At 37.3% G+C, this 17,869-nt stretch overlaps 1 protein-coding gene across 3 annotated transcripts in view; it reads right to left on the bottom strand.

Annotated features, from left to right (window-relative positions):
• dock2 (dedicator of cytokinesis 2) overlaps nt 1-17,869 on the bottom strand; it is a 223,951-nt gene that overhangs the window by 45,783 nt on the left and 160,299 nt on the right. For all 3 annotated transcript variants that reach the window (XM_028459358.1, XM_028459359.1, XM_028459360.1), the window contains 5 exons: nt 6,912-7,010; nt 4,832-4,926; nt 959-1,037; nt 752-852; nt 502-560 (listed from right to left, as the gene is read on the bottom strand). In XM_028459358.1, coding sequence (XP_028315159.1) covers nt 502-560; nt 752-852; nt 959-1,037; nt 4,832-4,926; nt 6,912-7,010 — 433 coding nt within the window. The remainder of the gene's footprint in view (nt 1-501; nt 561-751; nt 853-958; nt 1,038-4,831; nt 4,927-6,911; nt 7,011-17,869) is intronic.

Below are 17,869 nucleotides of genomic sequence, written 5' to 3'. Positions count from 1 at the left end.
TGATATAAGCATGGGAAAACTGCAAGCCCCTAAAAATACTGTGGATTTCACAAAAGTTGTGAATTTAAAATATCAGCAACTGAATTATTTGGTAAATTACGCAATAATTAATGTTTTCTCATTTCTACTGTCTCCTGAGGGTCTAATTGGATGCTCTAAAGGGCCAGATTTGGCCCCCAGGGAAAGTGAAATAATGCATTCTGGCTCTGCTGGCTAAGTGAGCTCAACATATCCTTATTTAAAAAAAATCTGCATTTATGAGGGAACCCTGGAGTGTGAGCTCAATCTCATTATCTCTCTCTCTGTGGTTCTTGGCCTTTATTAAATCTCAGTATTATAAAATGTCTCTGACAATGAGAGTGTATGAGCATTGTGATCTATAGCATCCTGCTATTTGATAGGAAACTTTACATGCTAATAGAGTTTGACGCTGAAGTAAAACCCAAAAGCCCTTTACATAATGCAATCCTTTGCAATCCATAATGAAATCTTCTTCCTTACCGAGTTTGTACCAGATGTCACGGATAGAAAACCCAATAAGTCTTCTCATATCTCCATATCTGTAGCAAAGTGTGGGGAAAGAAATCCTAATCAGTGTTGTTGCCTCGAGAAACTTAATAACAATTTGAAAAATAATGCATTAACCATGCGTTGTAAAGGCTCAAAGACAGCCTGTGATATTATATTATGTTTTTTAGTGCAATAAGTAAGTATGCTTGAAAAACGGAAAGTATATGGCTCTTTGTCTCACTTAGCCAGAATCTTGTTCCTCTTGGTTGGTGAGAAATGCTGAAGCTGCAAAGACTCCTGGGTAATAAATGCTACTGCCAGGTGGAAGTAGTTGTTCCACAACTGGACAAAGAAGGAGTGAGTAAGGGATAGAAACACAGAGAAAAGCAGTAAAAGTTAATGTAAAAAGAAAAATGCCTTCTTTGAGAAGAGCCTCAAACACACTGACCTGCACTTCAAAGTCGTCGTTGTTGAGAAACTTTTGGTTCATCGTGTCAGCGTATGTGTTGATGGCCCTCAGAAACACTCTGATCAACATACAGCAAAACACACATATTCAACAAAAGCACAAGACATATTTAAAGAGGTTTGTTAAAGATTAGTTAACAATCTTTAGTTAAAAAGTTAGTTTTTTGTTTTTACAAAGTTTTCTTTAGAGAACTAGATTTTATAGAAGAAGCTCCCTTGCAATACATTATAATGCTAATATTTTACACACAACTTTGAGAAAACCTTGTTGGCTGTTATTGAATTTAAAGTGTAACTTAACACCCTGGTTTCTCCAGAGGGTTATTCCATAAAGCGGGTTATGTTCAAACTCTGAATATGTTCAGGCTCCCATTCCTAAACCTGGTCACTGGCAGGTTTTATCAAAGAAACCCTGGGTTTCTACCTGGCTCCGCCCACCTGTAGACCGCTTCTTACCTTTACAACAAATTAAGCAACTTATTGGATGAAATTACTTATTGGATCAATTTTTGCATCTGAAAGCATTTTTTTAACCTGCTGGAGATCAAAGTATTTCCTCAGATAAAGTACAGGCCACATAGATCAATGCATTGATGATAAGAAAAGATCTAAAAGGTTCAAATTGCAGCTCGAAAGTTAATTCTGATCTCCACTGTGAACGCTTAGTTCATTGAACTCGTCTGAAAAGTTTAGTGCATTTTATTGTGGGATGTGGAGTCCTGTAGACAGGATGCTTAGAAGTGTTTTTACGTATCTCCGACTGATTTCTTGTGTTTACCCGAAAAGCTCTGCCAAAGTGACCTTCCAACACATTTCTGGGGTTTTCACTGTTGTGGCAAAACAATGGCAGATGTTTATTTTGGGCTGAGATGGAAAAACCAAAATCCGGCTGAAACTGAATAACTTGCGGAGTGAGGTGATATCACCAGGAACAAACTAGAACAAAAAAATAGTGTCAAGCAAATAACTGTCCTCTTTGTCTGGTGAAGAAACCAGAGAAATCATGTTCAAAATAAAGGAAAAACACTTTAATGCACTAGTGTCAAACTCATGGCCCGGAGGCCAAATACGGCCCTTTGAAGGATCCAATTCGGCCTGGCCTGCAGGAAAAAGACAAAATGACAGACAAAACACTAATCATTATGTAAATGAAACTCAACAATATTTTCAAGGGCTCACAGTTTTCCTGGTTCTTATATCGCGTGATGGCAGTAATTCTTAATGTTAAACAGTTGAAAATACTCAAAAATCTTACAAAATCCTTCAATGTTTCCTTTAATTAAATAGAAATTGCGAACAAAATCAAGGAAATTTAAAAAGATCCTGTTGGGAGTCATATATGTCACTTAATGCTCCGATATCGAACGGTTCCTTACATATTTTGTATTTTATGTATACGTAGAAGTACAGATTATGGCACAATAATTGAAATTACTTGTTTTCTTGCATAAAATCTGTGGCCCACTTGAGTTCAAACTGCTCCGTATTTGGCCCCCAAACTAAAATGAGTTTGACACCCCTGCTTTAATGCGTCTGTTTAAGGGACTACAAATCCCACAACGCAATGCGCAAAAGTAAACTCTCGAGCGGCATTTTCAACCTTTCACATCTTTTTTTAGAGCAGATGATCTATGAGGCCTACACTGTCTTTATCTGATAAAAAATGTTTTGTCTTCAGCAGCTTTCACTTTTTGATGATAGAAAAATAAATACATTTTAATGTAGTTGTAGTCAGCCTGCCTTTTCTTGCATTAGTCTTTGTCCACTTGGCAAAAACTATTTAGAAGGTATTAATCAACGTAATTAAAGCTGCTGTTTGTGATGAGAAGAGAAAAGTCCCAATCCATTATTACGGTTAAGATTATGAAATGTGTTACAGGACATTATGACCATTAGTTGTTTACGAAGAAGAAGCGAGGGCCTCTCACATATCTTTACCTTAAAGATAGGCAGAAAACAGGGCCCCTACCACAGACAGATTCCAGATGTGTAAAGACCAAGTACACCAGTCAGCATGGATATATAGCACACAGAGATTCAGTTAGAATTATGGAAGAATTAGTCCAGAATCAGCTGATCAGCTGCCAATTCATGCAGCAATGGAACAATGTTCACATCTTGAGTGTGCGTGACACAGCGCTGCTCGAGAGCTCAGACCTGCTGGATGATGTGTTCCATGAACTGATAAGAGCAAAGTTACAGTCCTGACAGTGCAGCCACGTTAGATTAGTGGGGAAAAAAAACAACTTTTGGTTTTAAAGGTATTTAAACAACATTTGTTTTTTTTTTTTGTCTTCTACATTATTGAATGTTTGTGCAGCAGTCAGAGAAGTCCACCTGCCTCCAATTTAACTTCCTCAAATGTCATTCTGTTCTTCTGTGCTCTCACTTCTCCACGTTGAACGAGCAAAATACACGCACACCTATTAGTGCCGCAATGTCAGTGAATTCTCCACAGCAGGTGAGCAAACAGCACCACTAAAAGATTTAGGGATGCACCTGGTTTACCACCCTTTATTTCAAAGCTTAGTGAATCCGCCCCATAATGGGGAAACTCCTCCTCCTGACAATCCTGGCTCCTCCCACCCTTTAAGAATGTGAGCTCCTCCCTCTCAAACTACCTCACAGGTAAAACAAACATGGCGAGGGCAGCTTGATATTACAGTTAATAATATCAGAGTTAATATCCTTAAGTTCAGTTTAAATATAATTCAAAGCACAGCATGAGCGCTCACATTCAGTTTCACTTTTAGCAGCCGTTATACCACCTCATATTGCCTTTATGGGATGATCTGACGTGTTTGTGACGCAATGCCACGCAGCGGTTGGACCGAACAATGAACTATTTTGGTCATGTTGTTAATGTAATGTGTATTTTGATTATTTTAACTGATTTTACTGATGATTTGAAATGTTCTTATTGATTTTAAGCTGTTGAATGTTTTATCATGTAAAGCACATTGAGTTGCCTTGTGTATGAAATGCGCTATACAAACACATTGGCCTCGACTTGCCTATTTTTGTGGTCAGGAAGGAATAAGGAGGAGAAGGAAGTGACTGTTAATGATTTACTCTCCTACTGCTGTGATAAACACACACACTGAAGCAGCGCGTGTGTTTACGCCTACTCGTGCATGTGCATGAAGGCCCAAAATACAGCCTGTTTTTAGGATCGGTCTGAAAGTGACTTGTAAGAGGCTAAAACTCTAAAAAACAGGTGAGTTTGGGAAAATAAACCTCAAATACTATATTGTTGGGGTTAAAAATAGCATAATACTGGACCTTTAAAGCAATAATGAGATTCAGTGACAGATGACGACAGTGTGCAGATGTATCACTGACTCACAGCTTCATGCACTTCCTAAACTCAATGACAAAACTACTGCCAGTCTGCCTTCCTATGCTCCATCACTGTTGACTTATCTTCATTCGGGGCCTTTCTATCTCTCAGCTGCTGACATTTTCCTTTCAACTCCACTTTCTCTTTCCATCTCTGCTCTCAAACAGCAGAGCCTCCATCGTTTTATCTCAGAGCCACACTTTATCTTTCACCTTTTACTTGTTTTGTCTCTCTCTCTGATGCACCATTGGGTTCTCTGCAATGTACACTAGGAAAATAAACCAACAGCTTTCACTCTATTGGCCGCTTACGGATGTGTTTGTCAGATCAGCTGTTTTCATCACTACAGCCTTGATCCCACCTTTACTGTCTCAAACCGAGGAACAAATCATGTCAGCAATCCCATAAAGTGCACTACCAAGCTGCACTGACTCCACAGAGGGCCCTGCTGGCTCAGCTGCAGACCGCTCAGCTTCAGAAACAGCACGAGAACAGAAAGGAAAGCTACATTACCTGTTCTGTACCATTATCATTTCCATCCAGTCCGATGGATACACGTGTTTCCCAATTAGATCCTTGAATAGGAGGAACGACTCCATCAGGAAGTCCTGCAACGATAGTGTGTTTGTGTCAGGGATGGAAATCTTCAGCCGCTAAATGTGGGTGAAGTTGTGTGTTGGTGGGATGAATTGAATCAGATTACAAGCCACTGTGGGGTGGGGAGTACACTTGGTCAATCTGATTCAATTAATCTCAATGATCGATATCTTGGTTAAGAAATAACTTTGTGCTTTCCACGACCCTAGAGTTAGATCATCTCAGATTAGATGTTTCTGATTGGACCAAAGTGTCAGTTGGACTCTTTACTGCCAATAAATATTACTGGTTATTACATGAGTTGACTGTATATATGTCTATGAAGCCAGTTAGCCTGTTGCTGGGCAACCGCCCACTGTTAGTTTGAACTAACTATTGTGGTCCACGAATATTATGAAGCGGGAGCAACTTTTTGTTGGAGATTACATTAACCAAAGTAAGCGTCTGTTTTGAATGTACACTATGTCACTGTGTGAGTGTTTATGTTGAGTATTGTATGGCTGGCTTCTCAGCAGATAACAGTGAACCTTGTCACTATCTGTACTGTTGTTGTTTGCATGTCCAATTGATTCCTTTGATGATTTTTGCCCCAAAGTACCTACTTTCCACCACATGTAAACAATTTGCTCTCTGCTTTTTGTTCCATGCAGTAAGTGTTGATAAGTTCTGTGATTTATCATTGTAGACTGTTCTGTATTATTTTCCATGTGCAGTTATAGTGGAACATAGAGGTTAAAGGATGACACACCTGTACTGGGGTAAGGACCTTGTATTTATAAAATGAACTTGGCTAACTTATCTCCTTACTTTTAACAGACTTTTCCAGAACAATTTCTAAATCCCCTGTGTACGTGTAGTGCAGGAGAACATATATAATAGGTAGAAGTAGACTCACTGTAAATTCCTGCAGTTGCAGGAGATATTAATAAAGATTTAAAACATTCATTTTGAATCCCTTTGTTTGTCTACTCAGCATTCCACTTGTGTTACTTTAAAACCTAGTAAATGATTGTTGAACAGTACGAAAATATGTTTCTAGGCTTTGTACCAGGGTTAGGGTCCATTACATTTTTCAGTTACAATTAAATTACGATTAAATTACGATTACAGTGACCAGCAATTTTTCCAATTACAAATAAATTACAATTATTTTTTTTATCCTCAGAAAGTTCAATTACAATTAATCACAATTACTGAGCCTATAATAAATAAGCTAATATATGTTAACCTTCCTCTTGTGTTAGTTTTCTGTTAGCATATCTTATGATAACAGGTCAGTTCGATCCATGTCTTGAATCAGCTGTAAAATACACTAAAATATATTATCTATAATGTAATTTGATTTTAATCTATTGGTTACCTTGTTAGGCTTTTTAATGAATGAAAATGTTAGTTTTAATATTTGTGGTGTGGGCGTCTGAGCCTTTTTTCTGTCAGTATGCCACTGATTGTTTTTTTAAATTATTATTATTATTATTATTGATATTTTAGATATTTTCATTATGTGTTTTGCATTTCATTTCACTGTAATTAACAGTCACTAAAGAATTTCCATGGCAATTACAATTACAAAGTCAATTATCTGAAGTCCATTACAATTCAATTACGACTAAAACAGCAACATGTATTTTTTTCTATTACACATCCAATTATAATTACATCATAATTGTGATTAATTATTCATAATGTTTGTAATTGACTCCAACCCTGCTTTGTACTGTTACTGTAACACAATAAGGCTTACATTTATTTTATTTTTATTTATTTATTTTGGACAAACAACAATAACTAATAATAACTAAATCATACAATAATGCAAAAAGTAATTCCTAAACTCCCAAACACCCCATACAATATATCTGATCTGAAAAGGAGTAGGAAGAAGCAAAGGCTAATATAAATGTGGCTGGTAGAGTTTAGATTTTCCCAGCCTCATTCCATCCCTTTAATGTAAGTCAACACCGTTGAGGGCATTTGTATGAGAGCACACGCTTACCACAAGATCAGAGGCTCCAGTGAAGGTTTCTATGTAGGTAGCATAGTGACGATCATCCATCTGACTGAGGATGGCTGTCATACAGGCGACAACCCTGGACTACAGAAGAGAAAAAGAAAGACATCATTACTTTGAACACTGGGCCAGGCTTCTTTAACTAACTGGTACACATCCATCCACCCATCAGCCCATTCATCTTCTAAGTCTACTTTATCCCATCTATGGCTCTGTGGTGGTGAAGCATGTCTGCTTCCATTAACAGGCTGATACAGAGAGAGGGAACCAAGAAAGGAAGAAAGGAAGAAAGAAAGAAAGAAAGAAAACATAATTGACTTGGTAATTGTAATTGCCATGAAAATTCTATAAAAATTGTCATTTATAATTTAACGCAAAACTGGGGAACTTCTTTATACGGTTCTACACATATGTAGTTAACAATTATTAAAATATGTTTCATAGCAACAAAAAAGGCTCACCCCATAAATATCAAAACCTATATTTTCAGAATTGATTAGGAAGCCCAACAATGTAACCAATAGATAGCATAGACATTAGAGGATAGATATTTGTTTTTAGTGTATTTTACAGCTGATTTAGGACCTGTTATCATAAGAGATGCTAACAGAAAGCTAACACAAGAGGAAGGTTAACTTTCATTAGGTTATTTATTTCAGGCTCAGTAATTGTGATTAATTGTAATTGCGCTTTAGTAATTGAGAATGCAATTGTAATTGACTTTCTGAAAATAAAAAAAAATATTGAAATTTAATTGTAATTGTAAAAAAATGCTGGTCACTGTAATCATATTTTAACTGTAATTGAACATGGGTACTTGAAAACATAATTGTAACTGAAAAATGTAATTGAGCCCAACCCTGGTATACATACAGTACATATAGCACCAATACAGCACAATATCCCACAACAGTATAAAAAAAACCAATAATAAAAAAGAAAGCCCAATAGTTCCACATGAGGAAGCACAAGCAGCAATGAGAGAAAAAAACAACGTCTCCCTGGAGTAGAATCATCCACTGGGTATTTCTGTCACCTTATGATTGGTGACATAGCATTATCAGCCCAAACAGCTTCTACAGGATAGTTTACTGCCCACGGGGGCGGGGTCAGAGCGAGCAAGACGTTATTTATAAAGCTTTGGTTGGTGTCAACAAGTCATTATCACTATGTTAATCACTAATTCACACTATTACAAACAAAGCCTCTGCAGTTCCAGATTCATCTCAATCACTGCAAATGTGGAGTCTCAAATTAAAGTAACGTTTAAAAAAGTTGGACGGCATGTAAATGTTAATCATTACATTTTTATAAAAACACAAAAAGTTAGATATTCCCTATTGATTTCAGAGATAATTTATATAAATGGTCTAATAAAATTGACAAAAGTGAAAAAAGAAAAAAAGAAAAATAGAATATTTTAATGAAGATTTAAAAAATAAAAATGTGAACAATTACACCAAGTGCTAGAAAGAAGATTAATCAAATTTAATTTATTGCTTCCTACATTTATTCAAAAGTTTTACAATATTATACGTATATATATATATAAAATCTATACATGAGAATATTTCACGATAAAATAAGATAAGATAAGATCAAACTTTATTGATCGCCCAATTGGGGAAATTTTAGATGTTGCGGTCGCTCCAAAAAAAAAAAAAACAGGAAATATAACAGCATCAAAAATACAATAGAATTAAATAATACAAGGCATAAACACTATGTACACTTTCACTTGTGGATCACACACATACTAGACATAAACAATAAACACTATGTACACTTTCACTTGTGGAAAGACAAATAAAAAAACACACACCCGCAGCATTATTATTGGCTTGTTATTCAAATGTGTACGATAGAAACGTTTGGAAAATATTTAGAAACATTCCAAAAATTTGGAAATTCACATAATTATTCTTTTATTGGCAATATATTGAATTTACAAATAGTGATTAAACTATTGAACGTGACCTTTGAATGCCAACCATAAAATAAAAATGAGAGGAAAAAAAGACTTCTTAATTTAAAATTTACATTTATTTTGAAAGGCAATGTTTCAGATTTGGCAGCAGAAAATGTCATTGATATTTCATCACATTATAACAACATGCTCATTAGTCAGGTGCGCTAAACCATTTATCAGAGCACATTTACATGAACTCTAATATTGAATTATTGAAAAATACAAAATAGATTAACCAGCTGTGTATTTTTTAACAAGGTAATGCCTTCTCATTAGGAGCACTTCATAGTAAACATGGCCCCTGGTGGGACCAAGAAAAACCCTTAACATAGATGTTGCTTATTCAGAGAGGATTAAAAAGATTAGCAGGAAAAAAGAAGGTCACAAGACTAAACAGCTGCAGGAGGAGGAAACATATCAGATAGGACTGTTACACTGTTGTGTTTAGGTTATAAAACACAATGGACATAAAGTGGTCTGTGTTGGAATGAAAAACAAAGACGTTTGTAGAAACTGAGCGAGTTAGTGGAGTGGAAAAGAGAAGAAAATAAACATATGAGCTGGAACAAACGTGTCTGCTAGAGGAACTTCCCTAAATGAGCCTGTAAGAGTTCACCTCAGTCTGAGGAACATTAGTCTTTTCCTTTTTTAACACATTCATTCAAAGGGACACTCAGGATACGACAGTCAGAGGTGAAAGGAACAGATCACAATACTGTAATTGAGTTGCTTCTACAGTCATTTTACTTGTATTTAAGTCTGTTTTCAAAGAAATCAAGTCATTTGTTACATTTCCACACCCAACCATTACTGAGTAAATGATTATGTAAGTATTATTATTATTATTAATAAATGGGTATTATGATAAAACAATGCTATCAATGTGACGGTGATTCAAAGCTTAAGGAGTCCTCCCAAGGTTCTGCTGCCTGTTACATCACATACATGGTCACAAAAGCAACATTAAAATGCAAAATTGAATGTTAAGATGGACCAAAAAAATTATATTATTTCATGGACACACTATTTAGAGCTTCACTTAAAGGTCCCATATCATGCTATTTTTCACCCATTTCCATTTGTTCTAAGAACACCAAAAACATCATATTTGAGGTTTATTTTCCCAAACTTGCCTGTTTTCTAGAGTTTTAGCCTCTGAAAAGTCACTTTCTGAGCAACTCTGTACAAACACGCTGATTTGCTGCCTACTTATGCATATTCATGAGTGGGCGTGTCTATAGACGGACACTGACTTCCTCCTCCCTGCACGGTGACGTAGGGCCAGAGGACGGCCCGCCCTCCTCCCACCCACTCCGTAGCAGAGCTCATACTGCTTTATAAACACGAGACAGAGTGTGGGGGCGGGGCGTTCACCATACATAGCACTGTGCGAAGGACGCTGAAATGCTCACCTTTGTGGGCGTGTCTGTTTACATGTCATAAGTGATGCATCCATAAGGATAACAAATTACATTATACAACATGTATTAATGCTTAGTAATGTTTGAATTACTAACCATTAATTACCTGCTTATTAATGCACTAACTAGTATGTTAGTTATTCTTAGTTAATACATTATAATGATTATTATAACACTATTAAACTGTTAATTAATGTTTAATAATGCCTTAATTAACATTAATCAAGGGACTTTTTTCTCTTAAAATGATCAACGGACATTGTGAAACTAAAAAAATTAAATAAACAGATGAGAGTCAAATACAATATAGTCGATCAATCAGATTAAACGTAATGTACTGCGGCAAAACGACATTGAATGCAGGCCATTTTCTCAGTTTTACAGTTGATAAATGTAGCTCTACTTAGAGTCTGAGATTGAGTCTGAGTGTGACATTTTTAATTTAACCTTTTATTTTATACAGATGCCTTTATGGAAAATAAATTAAGTTTCAATTGTGCAAGATTTGGTCTCTTCTTTTTAAAGGTTATACATGAGATGTTCAGTGGCGGATGCTTTAAGACTACAAGGGAACCTCAGCTTCCCCTAAAATCAGTGGTCAAATATGTAGTGTTGTGTGTACATTTCATTGACTAAATATATGACAGAACACATGTATGTTTAGTTCAGAATCAGCTTCTTATAACAGGAAACTGACAGTGACAGCGTGACGTTCTTCATTCATTACCGCAGCGTCACAGTGTTAATAAACAGTGGTGAAGTTCAGCTTCAATTGACTTCAATGGGAGATGATTTAGGGGTTGATCCACTGCAGTCAAACTAGACGCTCATTGGATAAATGCTCGGTTATGACGCACTTAGTCCCGCCCATCGGACGCCGGGCTTCACAGGAGGTCTATGGAGCAGTGGGCTGGATCTGTCTGTTCCGGACGCTGGAATAATGGATGATGATTGGATGATCTGTCTCAGGCTAAATCAATTTTGATTGACAGCGAAATGAGCCAATCAGAGGGTATGACGTTGTAAGCACACAGGCGGGTTTTTCAAATATTTCAGTCCGTTGCTCTGTGTTGACACGGAGACTTTGCTGATCCTCTCATAGCGAATCAACTTCTGACAAACCTAGTGTCTGTTTTTGGTGTTTGTGGAGACTGTTACTGCTTGTGTTGTGAGACTTTTGACCAAACACTCACACTCCAGCGCGCAGCAGCTACGCGCGTGCGTGTGCGATAATCTACAAATAGTTGCTGACAACAAAATGTGAATTCTACTAGAATTCACATTTAAATAAACAGATACATTTTCTGAAGTAGGCAAAAAATGAGCTTCCCCTGCATGAAAGACCAGCAGCCGCCACTGGAGATGTTTACTGTATGCAAGGGAACCGTGGCAAGATTTATTACCATAAATAAATGTAGGGGGTGAAAGTAACTAGTAACTTTTACTTTAAATACTATTTAATGAAGCTACCTTTTACTTGTACTTGACTTACATGTATTTACAAATTCAATCAAAAAACAAAACTTCTACTTGAGTAGGCTATATCAGTACTATTGACACCTCTGATGTGTTTCGCTATAATAAATCCAATTCTTCTTCGTCTGTCTTTTGTTGTCGTTTGGTTACATTTTACAAACACACAATTGGACACAGACAGGCTGCACTACGGTAATCACAGTGCTGACGTCCACTGTTCACCATCAGCTTTGTTTTCTGCCTCCCTTAATCCTCTCATAAACTTGTTTTCTTGGCTTCTTGTTTCTAGTGTCTACCAGAAGTTTACACATTGTTCCAGACATGCACTAGCTGAGCAGTTGTTTTCTCAACCCGCTGATTTTCTGAGATGAGAAAAGGCCGAAAAAAAAAAAAAAAACGACTTTGGACTTAGAAGGAAAAAACAGGAGAAATATTGAATTATTTGAAGTGTAAAATGTGATCGTTAGATTGAAGATGAATGCTTCACAGTACGTGTGTCTTTAAAGTCTGTGTTTTTCCATCCTCGTCATCTTCCAAATCTGTGCAGCTGGGTGACACCACAGATCCTGTCACCATCCTACCTCCTTTAATCCTTGTTTTCTTCTTTGCCACTGCTTTCTGCCCACATATGATCCCCCATCCAATTCTGGGTTTAATAACTATAAAGAAAATGACAATCTCTGTGTGGAGTGGCAAGAATCTGACATTATATAATGGTTATAAAAGAGGCTTTGGTGTTTTGGTGTGCAGTAGATGATCATCAGCAAAGATTAGACACAAACACAGCTGACCGCTGTCCAACTGTACAAATCAAGGATTTCTTTGGGGAACTTTAATCTCACGTTCTTTAGGAACCATTTCAGTGCAAAAATAAATACTCTGAGGTTTGTCTCCAAACTGGTACAGCTTTATAGCTTTAAATAAGTTTTTTACACTGTGGGCCGACTCATACGACTGCGCTATAATAAGACATTTAAGTGTGAGTGTTAAAGAGACAGTCGCTAACACCCCATAAAAGAAAAATAGCTTTAACACCTTACAGATATTAACCTCGCCATGCCTTAGAAAGTCTAAATAAAAACTGCATTAACATTCATTTAAATAGCCATCATTCTTAATGTCTAAAAACAATAAACGCATCTCTGCTAAAAGAAAGACGCTATAAGAATTCAATCATTGATTAATATAGTCATTGAAGCTTTAATTTGACCATAAATAATGTTTGAACATTAACATCTCTAAAAATAAAGGGGTATAAATGGATGAATGAAAGTTCCGTTTACTTTTTTCCCCGACTGTCTGAGTTCATGTGTGTTTGTGCCACTCCCAGATTCTAAATGTGACTTCTAAGCGTTCTATATCTCTGCAGTCGCCCCCTCCTTCTGGAATTCACTTCCTCAAGACATTCAAAACTCATCTATTGAGACTTGGTTTTTACTGCTAAAATTACTTTTAGCAGTAAAACTTTATAGTACTATTTTCCTTGGTACCATCTGTGCTTTCATTGTAAAGTGTTTTTGAGTTTTTTGAAAAGCACTATGGGGTCTATTCTCCCCTTTTTTGCGCGCCTGCAGTTACGCACTTCTCTCTAACGCGTATTCTCCGGTCCAGGCTGCTGACACGCCCACCGCGCCTAAGAAGCCAAAAAGCGCGTATGTGTGAATGAAGGCGGTCTGAAGGAAAGGAGGCGGTGATGTCATTTTTTTTGGGCTGTCTAGAAATCACGGAACATGGAGTTTTCCCAATGCTTGTAAATGTCATTGAAATCCGTGAAAATGATAAAGTTCACTTTTAATTTGAAACGCCTTCATTGATAAACAATGCAACAGTTTGATTTGATCATTCTGTCAGAATCACAGTTAAAATCTCTCGTGACAGAGTTAGATGCGTTGGAGATATGAGGAAATAACTCGGCCGCAGAGCGTCCTGCTTTAATACAGAGCGATGTTTGCAGTGAAACTGAACTATTGGCTTCCATAATACGCAGTTTTAAATGTAAATTATTTAAAGTGACCTGAGCTGAGCCTCATTAAAGTATGCGTGGGAACAGTTTGTGGTCCATCATCATCTGCATATGACAGCTTGTTTCACTCTGTAGTGGATCAAACTGTGACTTTACGTTGGACATAGTATGAAAATAATTGAATCACTGTGACCAACGTGGACAGAAGTCTGCATCTGTCAGAGTTTTAATTAATCGCGCAGCAGCAGCTGAGTGATCACAGCTGCTGCTGCTTGACGCACGAGTCTGCGTGGCTTCAAATGTTCATATTTCTAGTGCGATATAATGTTTCACCTTATCGGGGCGCTGCACTTATTCCAGGGTTAGAAGCGCATGAGAGTAAAAGGATTACGCACATCGGATAATGCGCGTTAAGCCAGATTTGAATGGGAACACCCACATTTCAGGGCTGCTCCACCCACAGTGCGTAACTAGGATGAAGGCGCGCAGTGACTGACTTAAGTACGGGGGAGAATAGCAGCTTTTTGGACTCACGCGCATGGGAGCATAGAGCCCAATGTGAATATATATATATATATATATATATATATATATATATATATATATATATATATAAAGACCAGCTATGAAGTCTAGCAAACTACAAAAGTTAGTTTCTCTGTGATTGTGACACACTCTCACATACCTCCAAGCCTTACACCAAGAAAAGCAAACATTTTTTTTAAGTAAGTAAGCATTCGGTCATTATATCATAACATAATAGTAACTGAACAACCATTAATTAAGATACATCTATAACTAGACTTTACCACTGAGTGGGTCATCCAATAACCGAAGGGTAGGGGGTTTGAATCCCGCTCTAGCCAAGTCGTTGTCATTGTGTCCTTCGGCAAGGCACTTTACCCTCATTGCCTCAATGTACATTAATATAAAGTGCTTTGAGTGCCCATGAAAAGTACTGTATAAAATCCAATGCATTATTATTATCACATAATTGAAAGAAAAAGGAGGATATATTTTTTCTTGAAATAAATTACACAATACAGATTCTAGTCAGGACATTCAGTCAGTTTTCTTGTTCACTTGATAGGAGAGACACTTTTTGTTGCGTTTTCATCTTAAAGTTAACTAATTACTGGTAGAAGCCTGGCAGTATAACAAGTGAAGTGCATTTGATGGAATTAAATATGATTAACATATCATTAATTTTAAATTAAGACAGAGCATTAAAGCATTAAGTGTGACAGTTCTAATTTAAATACTAAATGCGTTCGGACTTAATCTGCCAAATTAACACAAAGTAAAGGCTCCAACAATGACAAAGCTGTCACTCAAGAGTGGGAAGCTACAAGGGGGAATTATTTCATGAGTGCCAAATTCTGCCTAAACAAACAACGGAGGAGGGAACATGAACGCTTTAAAAGGTTTGTCAATGTATCCACTCTATTTATTCTTGTCCTAGATGCAAAGAGATGTAATCATTTTATACAAATAGAACATGTAACCCCTACTTCTGCACACTTAAAAAACATAATCATGTAATGTCTTATACAGTTTTTCTCTGACTTTTACCTATCCTGTTGAGGAATAATATATGAATAAATAAATAAATAATGTAGTCAACACAAAAAAAAGCACACACCCATAAAAACACTTGTTTTGTGTTCTTAGAGAAGGAAATCCACTCTGTCCTGCCCTGTAGATCTTCCGCTTTTATGGACATTATTGTGATTCAAGCATGGGTAAGTGTAATATTTACTGTATATGTGAAATACAATCCACTGCCGACCTGTCCAGGGTGTAGAACCTGAAGAAAGTTGGTGATAGGCACCAGCAGACCCCCGCCACCATGAAAAGCAGCAAGTGGGTCAGAAAATGGATGAAAAACGATCCGCCTTGAACACCAATTTAATACTCACGTGTGCCCGAATCGCGTGTATATATATATATATATATATATAGGTCAAGGAGTTTGTCGTCACACGGCAAACTTTCTCTGCTCACAGGAAGCCCACACGCGTGTGTCTTTTAAGTTGAAGGTATGCATTTATTTATTTATTTTTTCACAGTTTTCGTTTTATGTTATTGAAGTTATTTTCTAAACCTGTCATTGTATTCTCTGTTAAGACTGAAAGTCGGAGGCTCTAGACGTTTTGCACCCTCGGTAGGCGAAATTAAGTGATGTGTTATTCCCTTTCTTTTAGGTGTGCAATGTGACATGGATACCAACTGTATACAACGACTGTGATGATTATTGTTGTGTGCTCTGAAGTGCCTAGTTTGTATTCTCAGTTTCACAGTGTAAAAAAAACACCAGTTGAGCTCCGCTTGTTTTGACACTGAGAGAAGTTTCCAATATTTATGTCTTTGTGCACTACTTCCTGTCCCACACATGCTTAACGTTGCTGAAGTCATGCAGCACAGCTCTGGTGTCTAGCAACAATAGAAAGGCTGCTCATTGGTTGTTGAGGGCTCCGGCATGATGGAGCAGTTACACAGCTGTGCTGGATCGCATACGCATGCAGTGGAAATTGGAACATTGACTTTAATCAAAATGTATCAGTTCTGTTGCTGTTATGAAGCAGATATGGATCAGTTACGCATCCAGTGAAAATGGGCGACTGGCCATGTAAGGAATTTTCTCACCACTAGAGGGTAGTCTGGGACACTTGGATGGACTGATCAACGGTTCACGGCTCAACGAGTCTGGGACACCTGGATGGTCTATCCTTCTATCCTATTCTGTTTGCCCTTCTGTTCACTAACCCAGTCAAAGCGGATGGCTGCCACCTCTGAACCTGGTTCTGCTGGAGATTTCTTCCTATGAAAAATAGGGAGTTTTTTTTCTTCCCACTGTCGCTAAATGCTTGTTCATGTGGATCTTGTTGGGTTCTTTCTTTCTTACTATGGATTTTATATTGTGTCCAACGCTTTGAGATGACTTTGTTGTATTTTGCACTAAGTAAATACAGTTGAGTTGAATTGAATTGAATAGTCTTACAGAAGCCATGTGTAATTTGCGGCAATGCATGGAGGCTCCTGACTGCTGCTCTATTTATATTCTAGTTTCCAATGTTGTCACAGTGTTTTTAATCTTTATTCACGTACCCCCATGACAATGACAATTTGCGTGACTCTGGGACTAGTCGTTCCCCACTTTGGAAACCAAGGCTCTAGGAAACAGGATCAGGCTCTGGTGTGAGATCTAAAGCAGTGGTTCCCAAACGGTGTGCAGCGGCACACTGGTGTGCCATGAGGCAAGTCTGGGTGTGCCGTGGGATTTTGTGACAGCCATACATTTATTGCAATATACAACTACACAAAAATAATTCTTTTTTATTTACTACTTAGTATGCACTCATTTCATAATACAGAGGCAAACTCTATACATATTTTTTATTTTTTTCATTTAATCCTAACCCTTATTTCATGAGTATTGTAGTTGTCTTTGTCACATTTTATATGGCATTAGTAAATACCTATGCACATTTACAGATACTGTACATAATGAGTGATAACACGTGTTATAAAGACTATTTTGCACAATAGATGTGCCTTCATATTTTTACTTGTCCTTTGGTGAACCTTGGGCACAAAAAGTTTGGGAACCACTGCTCTTATATATTATGAGTACAGACTCCCTCTCTTTCTCTCTGTATCTCCCTGTTCTGTTCTGTGTGAGTTGCTAAGGGAGTGTGAGTTTATGTTCTCACTTTATGTGGCTTGAAGCATTAGCAAGTGCGTGCTGAGCACATGTTCGTACTTTCTGTTGTCGTTTAATCACACCTGCCCACCAGCTGTGTGAGTCGGTGTCACCACTAGTCTGGGCTTTTAGTTTGTCTGTTGTTCAGCTTTAGCTGTGACAGCACGTTCAGGTGTTGAGTTTGTTGCATATTACTTGCCTTGTCTGTCTTATTGGACTCAGGTTCCCTGTCAACAACAGTTTGGAAAATAAAAAGCCTGATGTTAAAGAAAAGTGAAAATGAGGTTTAACAATGACACGCAAACCAAACATTGGCTGGGTTTTCAAGTGATATTTCTAAATGTCGACAAAGTATAATTGCGCTTTGAACGTGTTTCCATTAACAAGGTTGTTTTTGGAGCCTCGTACATG

The sequence above is a fragment of the Gouania willdenowi genome, chromosome 10 (assembly GCF_900634775.1).
Source record: "Gouania willdenowi chromosome 10, fGouWil2.1, whole genome shotgun sequence".
Classification (NCBI taxonomy): Eukaryota; Metazoa; Chordata; class Actinopteri; order Blenniiformes; family Gobiesocidae; genus Gouania; species Gouania willdenowi.
The sequence above is the reverse complement of the archived record's forward strand: the minus strand, read 5'-3'. Positions and strand labels throughout refer to the sequence as shown.